At 52.1% G+C, this 12,467-nt stretch overlaps 1 protein-coding gene across 1 annotated transcript in view; it reads right to left on the bottom strand.

Annotated features, from left to right (window-relative positions):
• The window catches only part of FAM135B (family with sequence similarity 135 member B), a 179,625-nt gene that overhangs the window by 33,261 nt on the left and 133,897 nt on the right, over positions 1–12,467 (bottom strand). Inside the window, exons 7-8 of the mRNA XM_055314296.1 lie at positions 7,842–7,995; positions 5,655–5,704 (exon numbers count right to left, since the gene is read on the bottom strand). Coding sequence (XP_055170271.1) covers positions 5,655–5,704; positions 7,842–7,995 — 204 coding nt within the window. The remainder of the gene's footprint in view (positions 1–5,654; positions 5,705–7,841; positions 7,996–12,467) is intronic.

Consider the following 12,467-nt stretch of genomic DNA (forward strand, 5'->3'; position numbering starts at 1 on the left):
GCGATGTCCTGCCTCTAAATGCTTGGTGGGCTTTGAATGCCCTTTTGGGGGTGTGAGGGAGGGGGTCTGTTTCCTCCACTGAGAGCATCAGGGCAGCTCTTTAGCAAACAACAGGATGGGCTGAAGCCCACCCCCGCTTCCCTCCCCATCACCCAGCCGTACCCCTGCATCAGTGGGCTAACTGGTTTGCTCCATACAAAATTAAGCCTGCAACAGCGCAATCACTCAGAACCAGGGGCAGTATCCCTGCAGCCCTGGGCCCGGCGCCAGAAGAGGAAGGTGACCCATTCCTCGGCTTTTCGTGAGATGCATCGGAGAGGCTCATTGTCAGCCCGAGCTCCCACCTGAACCCCGCGGGGACGATGCACCGATACAGCAGATACAGCAGAAGCTTTATGGAAGGCACCCTTCGGAGTCTGCTGTGGCAGAATGAATGGGGACACACCTGTAGGTCCCCCTGTATTCTCAGGGCTGCTGGGTGGCAGCGCCCAGTGCATGGCAGGTGGGAGCCAGCGTCCGGCACAGGGCAACTGGCGTTGGCTGTAAATGCGGTTCGCCACCCTTCCCTGCCTCGAGACACGCTCTCCTCCATCCACGCAGCCCCCAGCGAGCTTGTCACCCTCCTGCATGGCTCCCTGTCACCCGGGGGCTCAGCCCCCTCCCGCTGCCTCCCCTTCCCAGAGCCACTGCCTAGACAGTCCTCTCACCGGAGGCCACGAAGCCTTCCCTCACTCAGCCTCCCCTCTGGGGTCCACAGCATCTGCCCCCCATCCCCGGAGACGGTTAGTGACACATCCTCCCGGGGTCCCACAACCACACGCATGTCTGTGTCCGCATCTGCCGTCCCCACCAGCTCGCGAAGACGACTGGGACAGGGTCAAGTGGCAGCGGTACCGCATGCCCATGCGAGCTCATTTCACCCTCAGGCCCACCCCACGTGGGCCACCAGCCACCCAGAGGGGACACGGCTGCCCAAAGTGGACAGTCAGCCCTCACGCCCAGCACACGTCGTGCAGTCCACGCAGACATGGGCTCCGACCGCTGCTCCTCCTTGGTGCGTGATGGCACAGCATCGCCCAGGGGCCTGTGGAACCAAGAAAGAGCATGCCACCTCCTGCCTTGGTCTGTACATGAGCCAACAGCCTCGGGGGATGACAGCTGCTCCAGGCTCCCTCGCGCCCTCACCTTTGGTGGCTTGTACGTTCTTGCGACTCATTAGTGCACCTGTTCATTCCAGGAACGAACCCTCTGGCCGGGGGGGTTCGAGAGTCAACCAGTCACTTCCGTTGGCTGTGAGCCCCGGAGGGCATGGGGTCCTGTCCCTGCTGAGTCCCCCGGGGCCCAACACGTGGCCTGGCGAGGCCTGGGCACTCACAGAGTGTTTGCTGAGATGAGTCAGAGCTCCTGAGCCAACACTCTAGGGTCGCTCCCACAGAAACCTGACTCTACGTGGCCTCTGAACCACATTCCTGGCTGAGCACGTGTGGCAGCGGGAGCTGTGGCCAGGGACGTGACAAGCCAGAGCACAGTGAGAACTGAACCAAATGCGACAGTTAGCATTTCCTGCATTCACCGCCCTGCCGGCTGCATGCGGATGCTTCACAGACCCGGCCTGTGTTCCCTGCAGGGGACGCGCCTGCTTCCCTGGACGGCACCAGGGTGGGGAGAGAGGGCTCCGGCGTCGCGGTCACCAGTGCCTGATCTTGCGCTGCCAGTGCTGTGACTCTGGGCAAACAACCCCTCCTTTGTGAGCTGAGCCCCGATTCCCCGATTCCCCGTCCCCTGAGAACAACAGGATAACAGGATCCCTCAGGCCAGGCCGTACACCTGCTGGGCCCATTAAATGAGGAAATGCAACACCGGCAGCTGGCCAGTGTGCAAGCTTACTGACTCAGATTAAAAGAGGTTAATAAAAATCAAACGGTTTTATCCCCACTTTACAGATAAAAACATCAAGGCCAGGGCAGCCCCGGTGGCACAGCGGTTTGGCGCCGCCTACAGCCCAAGGTGTGATCCTGGAGACCCGGGATCAAGTCCCACATCGGGCTCCTTGCAGGAAACCTGCTTCTCCCTCTGCCTGTGTCTCTGCATCTGTGTGTGAGTGTCTCTCATGAATAAATAAATAAAATCTTAAAAAAACAAACAAACAAACATCAAGGCCCAGAAAGTTTAAGCAGCTTGTCTAAAGTCGGAAGATCTCCTGGCTCTGATGTGACCGCGTCTGCAACACATCACGACTCCTCATCACATCCACAGTCCCCCAACCTACCAACCACCACCACCACTGAGTAAGGTCTAAGGAAGAAACAGGGAGGAGCCCCTGCCCTGCCCCCGAGGAGTGTGGCACAGCGGGAAACTGAGGCAGCGGGTGGGCTGGGTGCTGTGCCATCTGGGAGTGTGTGCTCCATCTCCCCCCACCACTCACTGAGTGCCCCAACCAAGTGCTTCCATAAAGGCCAAGTCTCGGTGGTTACGGGGAGGCCAGAGGAGAGTCTACACGACAAGCACTAAGCCTGCACCTGGCTCAGAGCGCGCGCTGGCTAAATGCAGGTTGTCCTTGCTCCTGGTGGTGGGATGCTCTGGTGAAAGCACCGGGGGCTAGCCTGCCTTCCTGGGCTTCAGAAGAGAAGCTTCTGGGAACCTGAGAGCCAGCAGAGAACACACAGGACACCCCATCTCAGACCGCTCATCCCGTGGGCAGTGGCAGCAAAGGTGTGGTGAGTAACAGCTGCTAACAGCTGCATTTTTTTTTAAACTGCGAACACGAAATTTTTGATAATGTACAGATTGCATCAGTGTCTCCTTGGGACCCTGAGCTGCATCCAGGCCTGGAGGGAGAGGCCAGCTCTGCACGGCAGACCCGACCTGTGAGACGAGAGCTGGGTGCTCATAGGATCCCCTCATGAGCTCTCTCCTGGTCTCACCACAGCCACGACACACAGATGAGGAATCTGAGGGCCGTAAAGACCCTAAATTGCACACCCGGGATCACACAGCTGATGTGCAGAAGGGCTGGAGTGTGCACTTGAACCTGCAAAGCCTGCGGGCTTCTCCAAGGTGATGCTGCCCTCGGTGCACTCCAGGGAGGAAGGGGGAGCTCCAGTCCCTGGAGTCTTGGGCCCTGAGGTCAGCTTAGCCTTCCCTCTTAGTACTGCCTTCACCTGCTCCGGATTGAGGGAGTGGCTGCTCCACACATTAGCATCTCCGTCCTTGGCCGGTCTTTCCCCACCACACTCTCTAAATGGACCTCTTGTGTCCCTCACGTGTCCCCACCTTGATCAGGACAAGCACCTACAAGGGGACTCCTTGATGATCCTACAGCTAAGTCTCACCCTTTCTTCAGGGCTCATATCACATGGCCCCTCCGCCCTAGACCCTCCCCAACCCCAGATCCCGGCACCACCTTTACACTCTGCCTTCCCGCCCAGCTGCTGCCTGTCCACGTAACACTGAGCTTTGCTGATTTTATACCATGCTCTAGGGGCGCCTGGGTGCCTCAGTCTGTGAAGTATCTGCCTTGGGCTCAGGTCATGATCCCACGGTCCTGGGATTGAGTCCTGCATCAGGCTCCCTGCTAGGTGGAGAGTTTGCTTCTCCCTCTCCCTCTGCGCTCTCTCTCTCTCTCTCTCTCTCTCTCTCTCTCAAATAAATACAGTATCTAAAAAAATATAATGTGCTCTAAAGCAGGTGTTCTCAACCCTGGCTGCGCAGCATACACATCTGGGGAGCCTCTTCTAAGTTTTCTTCTTCCAGTTTTACTGCGATACTATTAACGCACAGCATTGTGTACATGTAAGCTATACAAGATTTGATAAATGCATATATTGTGAAATGATCACAAGAACATTAGCAAACAAACCCATCACTTCACATACTTCAAATGATGTTCCTGGGATGAGAACTTTTAAGACCTACACTCAGTAACTCTCAAATACACAGCAAGTATTACTAACTCTGGGCCCCACACACTGCATGTTACATTCCGAGAACTGATCCACCTTAAAACTGGACGTTTGTACCTTTTGATCACCTTCCCCCATTCCCTTGTCCTCTGACAACCACCAATCTGTCCTCTATTCCCACGAGTTAGGTTTTTGTTTGATTTACATTTCACATGTACATGGAATCCCCCATTACTTGTCTTTGACCTCTTGCACTCAGCACGACGCCCTCGAGATTCGTCGTTCACACTGTTGCAAATGGCAGGATTTCCTTCTTCATATGGCTGAGTAGAATTCCACTGCATAGATGCACTGTATCCTCTTCATCCACTCACCTGTACGTGGACACTCAGGTTGTTTCCACAGCTTGGCTATTGTGAATCACGCTGCAGTGGACACGGGGATGCAGACATCTCTTCGAGTCCGTGATCTCATTTCCTTTGGATATATACTCAGCAGCGAAATGGCTGGATCGTAGGGTGGTTATATTTTTATATGTTCGAGGAGCTTCCGTACTGTCTTCCACAGCAGCTGCTTCGGTTTCCATTCCCAACAGTGCACATGGGCTCCCTTCCCTCCCACCACATCCTCACCACCCTTGATGTCTGTCTTTTTGGTAGCAGCCACTCTAACAGGTGTGAGGGGATATCTCACTGTGGTTTCCATTGAGCTGGGGAGCTACGACTGTACAAATGCCTGAGCTCCACTCCCGGATACTGTCTCCACCCTGTTTAGATGGGACCCAGGCAAAGGTACATCTTTAAAGTCCCAAATATGGGCACCGGGGAGAGGGGGGCTCAGTCAGTTAGGTGTCTGCCTTTGGCTCAGGTCATCATCCTAGGGTCCTGGGGTTGAGCCCCATAGCTCCCTGCTCAGGGGGAAGCCTGCTTCTCCTTTCCTTCTGTTTGCTTTCTCTCTCTCTCTCCTTTTTTTTTCTCTCTCTCTCTCAAATAAATACATAAATCTGAAAAAAAATAAAGTTCCAAATGTGTTTTGACTGTGCAGCAAGGGATGAGAATGCTGGTGTGAGAGACGGCGATGTCACTTTGCAAAGAGACAGTCTTCTGAGTCCAGCTGCCTGCACTGATTAGCAGTGTCACCAAGCCTGAGCTGCCACCCTGGCTTCCATCTTAATCTTGCCTCTTGCTCTAGAAGGACGACGTGCAGTACCCACCCAGACCATCCACACAATGAGATGGGGAAAGTGTTCCAGAGGTTGCAAAGGACAATAGCAGGAATTTGCCAAGGTGTCTATTGAAGCACCTATTCCTAATACATACTCAATGAATTTTTGACAGATGCATGCTACTGTTTTCAGGACCAGCGTCATCATGCTGCTAGCCCCCTGCCATGGCTGAGGCCATCTGGGCACAGGTGCAAGGTCTCCATCGCCCTCCATGAGAAGCACATAGCTGGTAGTCAATACATTTTGTTCAATGGACAAGTAAGAGACAAACACAGTGTCGGCTCCAGGGATAGAGACCTGTTAACCTGTTCGTTTTTTCCCAAAACATCTAGCAGAGAGCTAGACACACAGAGGGGTCAAGTGGACCCTTAACAACAGAGAGTGATGGGACAGAAGAGGATCTCTTCAGTTTCTGGTCTAGGGTGAGCTCATACGCCCTATGCTTTCATCTCTGATTTCTACATCGAGCCAGGACCTATGTTGGTCCTGAATCGCACAACTGCCCTTTGGGCCAGTTTTCTAATTACCTGTAGCTCTGAGCACAGCTGAGAGAGCGTTTCCTCAACTCCAAGGGATTCTAGGAAGAAAAAAGAAAGACGGACAATTAAATGGACACATGTGGAAATGCTACAGTCACTAACTGCAATATAGCAATATAGGTTCAGGTTGGCATGAAAGTCACAGAAAGATACACAATTCCCGAGGACTCTCCTTTTCTATTCTAATTTCCTAAAGGGGTCATATTTACAAAAAAAAAAAAAAAAAGGTTAAACCTGATCTGGAGCCTTGTGACCCCACACTAGATAAAGATCAACATAATCTCATGGATGCTTTTCTGAGGAGGAGAAGGCCCCCAGGTCCACACACTAGTTTGTGTGGTTCAATGTGATCCCACAGCCTTTGGGGTTTTTGCAAATATGTGCATCCAAGCGTGCACGCACCTGCACCTACCTGTGTGTGACACCTGTGGGGCATGGATTCAGATCTCCATCATATAGGTAAATGCTGGGAAACAGAGTAGTGGAGCAAGCAGCACAGCTGAGCCCAGCTCCACCCACTGTGACACCCATGATCATCACACCCCAGAGAGGAGCCTGTGATCTCAGCTCTTCTTAGCAGGAATCTCTGGCCTCTGGCCATTTGTAATTCAATGTTGGCAGTTCCATCTTTGAATTCCCCCCTCAGTCCCATGATGCTGTGGTCAGTGGTTTGCACCAGGCCACAGCATGGGTTCTACTTAAAGCACTGCTGCTCAGGTGAGTGGGAGCAATTCCCTCACACCTCTGGATCCTCACTGATGGCCTGATGAGTGCAGTGCCTTTGCCCCCAGCACCTTCGTTGGCTCGGGGAGTCCCACCAGGCACAGCAGACTTTTGTCCCACTGATCATGGCTCTGTCTGTGGCGCCTGGCACACAGCAGATACCCAGTAAAAATACGATCGTGAATGAAAGAGCAAATAAACCTAGTTCCTTTGGGTAAAAAGAAATTAAAGCAAGAAGTCAACTAGCACTGCACCATCTCCATCTTCCCCATGAGCTTCGGAAACTGGCTCTGATTCTGTGTGTGTCTTTTTTGTGTGCATAACATTTGAACCTGAAAAAAATTCAGCTTCACTATTGCGTGATTCAAAGAGTAGCGTCTGGCTTGTCCGGGGTGTTAAGGCTGATAAGGCCAGATGCTAAGATGGCAGGACAACTCATCAACAGCACCGCACCTACTCCTTGACCCTACCTGCCAGGCACTGTGCGCAAGGGATCGGGGGGGGGGGGCTCTGTTCTCAAGACCCCTCGTCTAGTGGGGAAAAGAAACATGCAAATAAATCATTGTCACCTGGCACGTTCAGTGCAGTAATGGGCAGTGTACAAGGCTCTAAGGCTGTCCCAGTAGGTGAGATCCAGGGGTGCGTGTGGGGAAGCTGAGCTACCCCAGCAGGATTATTCTTAACTTTGAACCAGGCTAAGCAACAGGCCTCGGTTCTGGAAGCAAAGGGGCCTCAGTAGAGGACTATGAGCAGAATCACACTGTGTCACCTGCTGCAAATGAGGGGGATGACAGAAGGGACCCTGCTCCAAGAGTCAATGCAGGAGTCCCCATCTCTCGTCTTGTTTCTGCCACGCATTGCTGTGTGATCCTGAGCAGTCACTGCACCTCTCTGAGCTTCGGCTTCCCCATGTGTCAGCAAAGAAGGATTCAGGCCCAATGATCTCCATGATGTCTGAGGATGTGCACGCAGCTATTCATCCTCAGAAAACCACATATGAAGGCTGCTGAGAGGGCTCTATAATCATCCAGATTAAAAAACATATGTATAAAATATGTATTTGTATACATATGCATATATTTATAGCATATAGAGAATTTATGTATATTCTTTTGGGGGTTGTTTTATACTCTTGTCATTTGCAATCCTATAACTACTCCCCTTAGCAAGCGACTTGACATTGTGTACAGCGGTGCCAGCGGTGTGGCAAGTGTGCACTAAACGCCTGGTGGGTGAACAAATGCATGAGTGCATGAGTCTCGAGGTGCTGCTGCCTTTTCCTCCTGCAGGTGCATGTCCAAAACTCTCTCCTGCTGGAACGAGACACCGCACAGAAAACATACCTGGAAGGGCACTTGTCACCGTGGCGCTTGCAAAACTGCAAGCTTTCTCAAGCCAGGCCCCAAACGGGGCAGCTGGGCCTCTGGCCTGAGGCTTCCCCCGAGCCCTTACCCAGCTCCATGTGTGGCAGCTCGGGGATGTCCCTCATGATGACCAGGAAGTAGGCGCGGAGCCCCCGGTAGGCGTGTAGGAGCAGGAAGCACAGGTCCCGGTGCCACCGGTGTGCGTGCTGCATGCAGTTCTCCGACGGCACATAGAAGCTCCCCTGCAGGCGGGACAGACACAGAAGCTAAGGCCACCACACGCCGGCTCTGACAACAGCCATGGAGGGCTTCACAACCCCAGGGGAAGAGAGTTTGAGGCCCTCCCCCCAACCTGTGTGCATGGGGAAAACACCACCATCTGCCAAGCCTCTGTCTTGTGTGCTCATATTAAAATAATAATAATAATAATAATAATAATAAATAAATAAATAAATAAATAAAAATAATAATAGCAGCAATATTAAGAGTGAGGATGAGGTTGATGGCACTGACCCGGAAGGTCTGGGGCCACCTAAAGGGACCCACTCCCAAGCCCTCGTTCCCTGGCTGCTGCATGGCTCACCATAGAAGACAGGGACAGACAGAGAGGGTCCCTTTCACAGGGCAACATGGTATTTGCGGCGACTCTGGCGGGAGTTGGGTGAGCGGTACGTAATGCCCAGGGGGAGGAAGATGCGCTGCTGCAAAATGTGAGGTTAGAGACTCAACCCTGGCTGCTGCATTTGGCAAGATGCCAAACAGGAAGGCACAGCATCAGGTGCTCTGCACAATGTCATCTGCTTGCAGGTGGAGGGTGCACTACACTGGTACGATGACCCAACTGTGCTCTGTGCGATGAGGAAAGAAGGGCCAAGTCCACCATGTGTCTGGAGACCCAGACACAGCGGAAGAGAAGACACGGGCCAGGCCTCACTTCCATGCAAACTCCAGAGAGAAGGATGTCTTGGGGTGAATTTCAGCGGGGATTTGTTTATGGGGGCAGAGAAAGGAAGCCCCCGAGGAGGGGCGTGGGCAGCAGAGGAGGGGGGCGCCAGCACAAGGCTGGAGCAGTCCATGGGTGTGGGACCTGCCTGTCCATCTACTGCTCACCCAGAGGTGGGGGGGAGGGACACAGCCCTTCATGATTCCGTGCTGCCCAGTCCGTCCTGCGGGAAGAAACTCCACCTGGGGAGTTGGTTTGATTCCCCGCTCTGGGTTCTCGAGCCGGTGAAGTGGCAACCTCCTGTCCCATTTGGTCTCCTTCCTTGCTGCTATCAGAGAGGAATCGGTTGGTCCTTGGGGGCAGGTCTGAGAGGGGTCAGTGGCCATCTGCAAGTCACCTGCTCTCCCCATGGAGAGTAGACGATCATGGGTGCATTGGACTCGTGCTAATCACGGCATCGTGATGGGTGAGGCAGGCAGGGTGCTGCAAATCGGGAAAGGGGGATGGACGTGTTGGGTTGGCTGCTGTCACCCGGCTCGGGGATGGTCAGAAGTCAGCTCCCCAGGAAGAAGACTCTGAGACAGAGCTGTGTCTGCGGCAGGTACTGGGTGTGCAGTAGGGAGTAGCCCTGTGGGATCGCAGGAAGGGGCAGGGGGAGGAGCTGCACTCACGGTCACGGTCATGCAGCAGCATAGAGACCTCAGCATATCCCATGGGAAGTTCTGGAGTTGCAGAGCCCGTGGCTTTGGAGGAAGGGCCAGGTCTCTGCACTCGTGCATTGCCCACTACTGAGCATGGGTTACCCCGGGAAGGAGGCGTGACCTCGGTCAGCAGCTCTCTCAGATGAGCAATCTCCAGAAACAGGCATGACCAGGAGCTGTTGGCTACCACCACCCGTGGCAATTTGAGAAAATGAATTACTCAGGCCTGGGGGCAGGATATGGATGGTGCAGCACAGCATCCTCTGGAGAGAGTCCACTCCCTGGGACTCCATTGAACCCGGGCTTTGCTTTCCGAGGCCACAGGGTCCCTTTTGAGTTGAGCTTATGAGAGACGTTCAGTGAGGTTTGGAATCATCAAAAGACTCTTCCATTTCATAAGCAGAAAATAGTCAGCTAGACACTCAGGGTAATCCCTATATTCCCATTTCTCATCCTTCCTTGTATGCTAGGAACAGAAGTCAGTACAGTTGTAGAAAGACGGGCAGAGCTTGTGCATAGCAGGGTGTCAGGGTGTGCATGTCGGACTCCACAACCCTATGGAGAGAGAAGGAACCCACTGTTCACAGCGCATCTAGGTACTCCCACTACCTTGATGTCATGTGGTGCTCAACAAACTGTACAAAGCAGATACCTGAATTTTGACTTTCAAAATTAGAAGACACATATGGTGAAAATCACAATATTACCCAAGGAAACACAACAAAAAGTGCCACATTCCTCACAGTCCAATAATTTCTTGTGGATCTTTCTAGAATACTTCCATATGCATATGTGCATATATGTTTTATGTGCACTTAATATACGAATATATGTCCTGGAAACACACACACAGACACACCCACAAGTCAGAAAATGCTCTGGATGGTTCTTTGTTCCTTGCTTTTATCACTTAGCATGCCTTAAAATTTCCTTCTGATTACATAATAAGTGGTTAGGAACTCCAATTTCTATTTCACAGATCAAAAGATTGTAGGTCAGAGAATCAAATGACTTGTACAAGGTCACCCTGCTTTGCCCGCAGAAGAAATGATTCTCTGATTCAGGTGCTAAATGGGGGCAGTGTCTTCTCAGTGTGCACAGGTGCCCTGGAGACCGAGCCTGGCGGAGGACAGATGCTCCACCAGGGTGGCTTGGTTTGACGGAGGCATTAATTAAAGTCCTGCAGAGCCTCGAGGAGCTGTGACTAAGCGGAAATGAAAGCAGACAGGGGAGGAACAAAGGCATCAGACCCAGGAGCTAGGAGCCCCCTTTCTGTTTGCCTCAAGCAGCCCTGAGCATCCCGTTTCCTGGTCCCGCCACCTGCTAGCAACCGAATTTTCTTATCACCAATGCCTCCAATGGAAAATGCTTCAGGACCTATTGAAGGCAAGGGATCTTTGAAGTCTGATATTAACTTTGACTTTGGAAACGAGATACCAATATCATATAGATTTTTCAAGAGACACATAAGGTAATCTTTGGGGAAATCTTCGCAAGGCTGATTCAATATGATTATTGAGGCAACATGAAGTCAAAATGGTAACCCAGAGAGAAATCCTCAAAAAAGGCATGGCTTGAGATTATTATGAACAAAACAAATCTTGTTCCCTAGAAAAGAGTCAACAGCACAACTTTTCAAAAGTGAGTGAGCTTCTGCAGAAAATCCTTTAGCCGCCCCCTGGGGTCTTGCAGAGCCAGTGAAGAGGAGCATGTGTGCCTCCACTGGTCCTGCATGGAGTGGGCCAAAAAATCACCCTGCACAAAGAAAGCCCCCTGGAGCACTGCCCGTTCCCACAGCCTGGAACAGAAACACTAAAATGATATGCAGGCCCCATACATGGCCAGCAGAATAGCAAAGTTGTGCCTGAGCTCCAGATCAGGGCCCACAGTACAACAGCCACAAAGGGATGTACAGAGGGGATGGTCATGATGTGGCCCCTTAGGGTGGCTGTTAAGGATCAAACAAGACTATTCTAATAGGATGTGGACTTCTGCAATGTCCCAGGGTAACATCAGGGGGCACGAAAAGATGCATCCATCAATGGCCTCCAGGAACACACCTACGGATTATGAGGCTCAAACATCAACGAGGATCCACTTAGAAACCTAAACAATGGATCTGAACTCAAGTGAAGCACTTCGGGGGCTCCACTGGGGTGCTGTTTGATTAGAATCTGGAGGCCAGTAGGCCTGGCCCTGGCTTGTGGGTCAGCCCCTCAGTAATGGTGTGACTAGGCGAGACCCCATCCTCTGAAGTGTCTGTGTCAGATGGGAAGTCGGGAGAGGAATAGAGCTGAAGTGCTCTCAAGAGTGCCTGGGTGACATTCAGCACCCACCTAGGTGCTAGTTAGGAAGGTTTGCTTTTTTTGACTTCATTCATCACCTAATTGAGAAAGCAAGCTGGCCATCAACTCTGACCTTGTATCAACGCGGGTCACATCAAGTGGCAACTACTGCCCTGGGCTCGAGATCTCTGTTCCAGAGTGCTGGCTGGATGCTTGCCTACTGTCAAAGTGGCTAATTGGCATCCCCCTGACCCAATCCTTCTCTTCCCTCTGGAAGAACCACTTGGACCCATCTGGCCCCACATCCCCGATAGCTGGGACATTGTCCCAGACTACAGCCTTCTGTCTCACCTCACAATCTGTAAGAAGGTCTTGAAGGTTTTGCCCCTACCATGCTCTTGCTTTTGCCCTAGTTTGAGTCTACACTTCAATTACACTCAATTAGTTTGAGCCTACACTACAATTCAATCTGCTTCCTTCAATTATTAAAGCATCCTTCTATAGGGTCTTATCCCACTGGTCTTTCCTTCCATCTGTGGCATCAGCACATGCAAGTTAGTTTATAGTGTTACCTGCTGTCTACGGGATAAAGTTTGAATTCCTTAGGATGCCACTCAAAGCCTTGAGTGGTAAGTCCCCAACATATTTCCAAGTCCTCTGCTGCCTCTTGTTCTACATCAGAGCTCTAGTTGCTTTTCTCCTTTTCTTCCTGTAACTCATCACCAAGACTCAGGTCCAATGTCGATTCCTCTGTGAAGCTTCTCTGTCCTCTCCCTCCTCCCAGG

Source organism: Nyctereutes procyonoides, unplaced genomic scaffold (genome assembly GCF_905146905.1).
Source record: "Nyctereutes procyonoides isolate TBG_1078 unplaced genomic scaffold, NYPRO_anot_genome, whole genome shotgun sequence".
In the NCBI taxonomy this organism is placed as follows: Eukaryota; Metazoa; Chordata; class Mammalia; order Carnivora; family Canidae; genus Nyctereutes; species Nyctereutes procyonoides.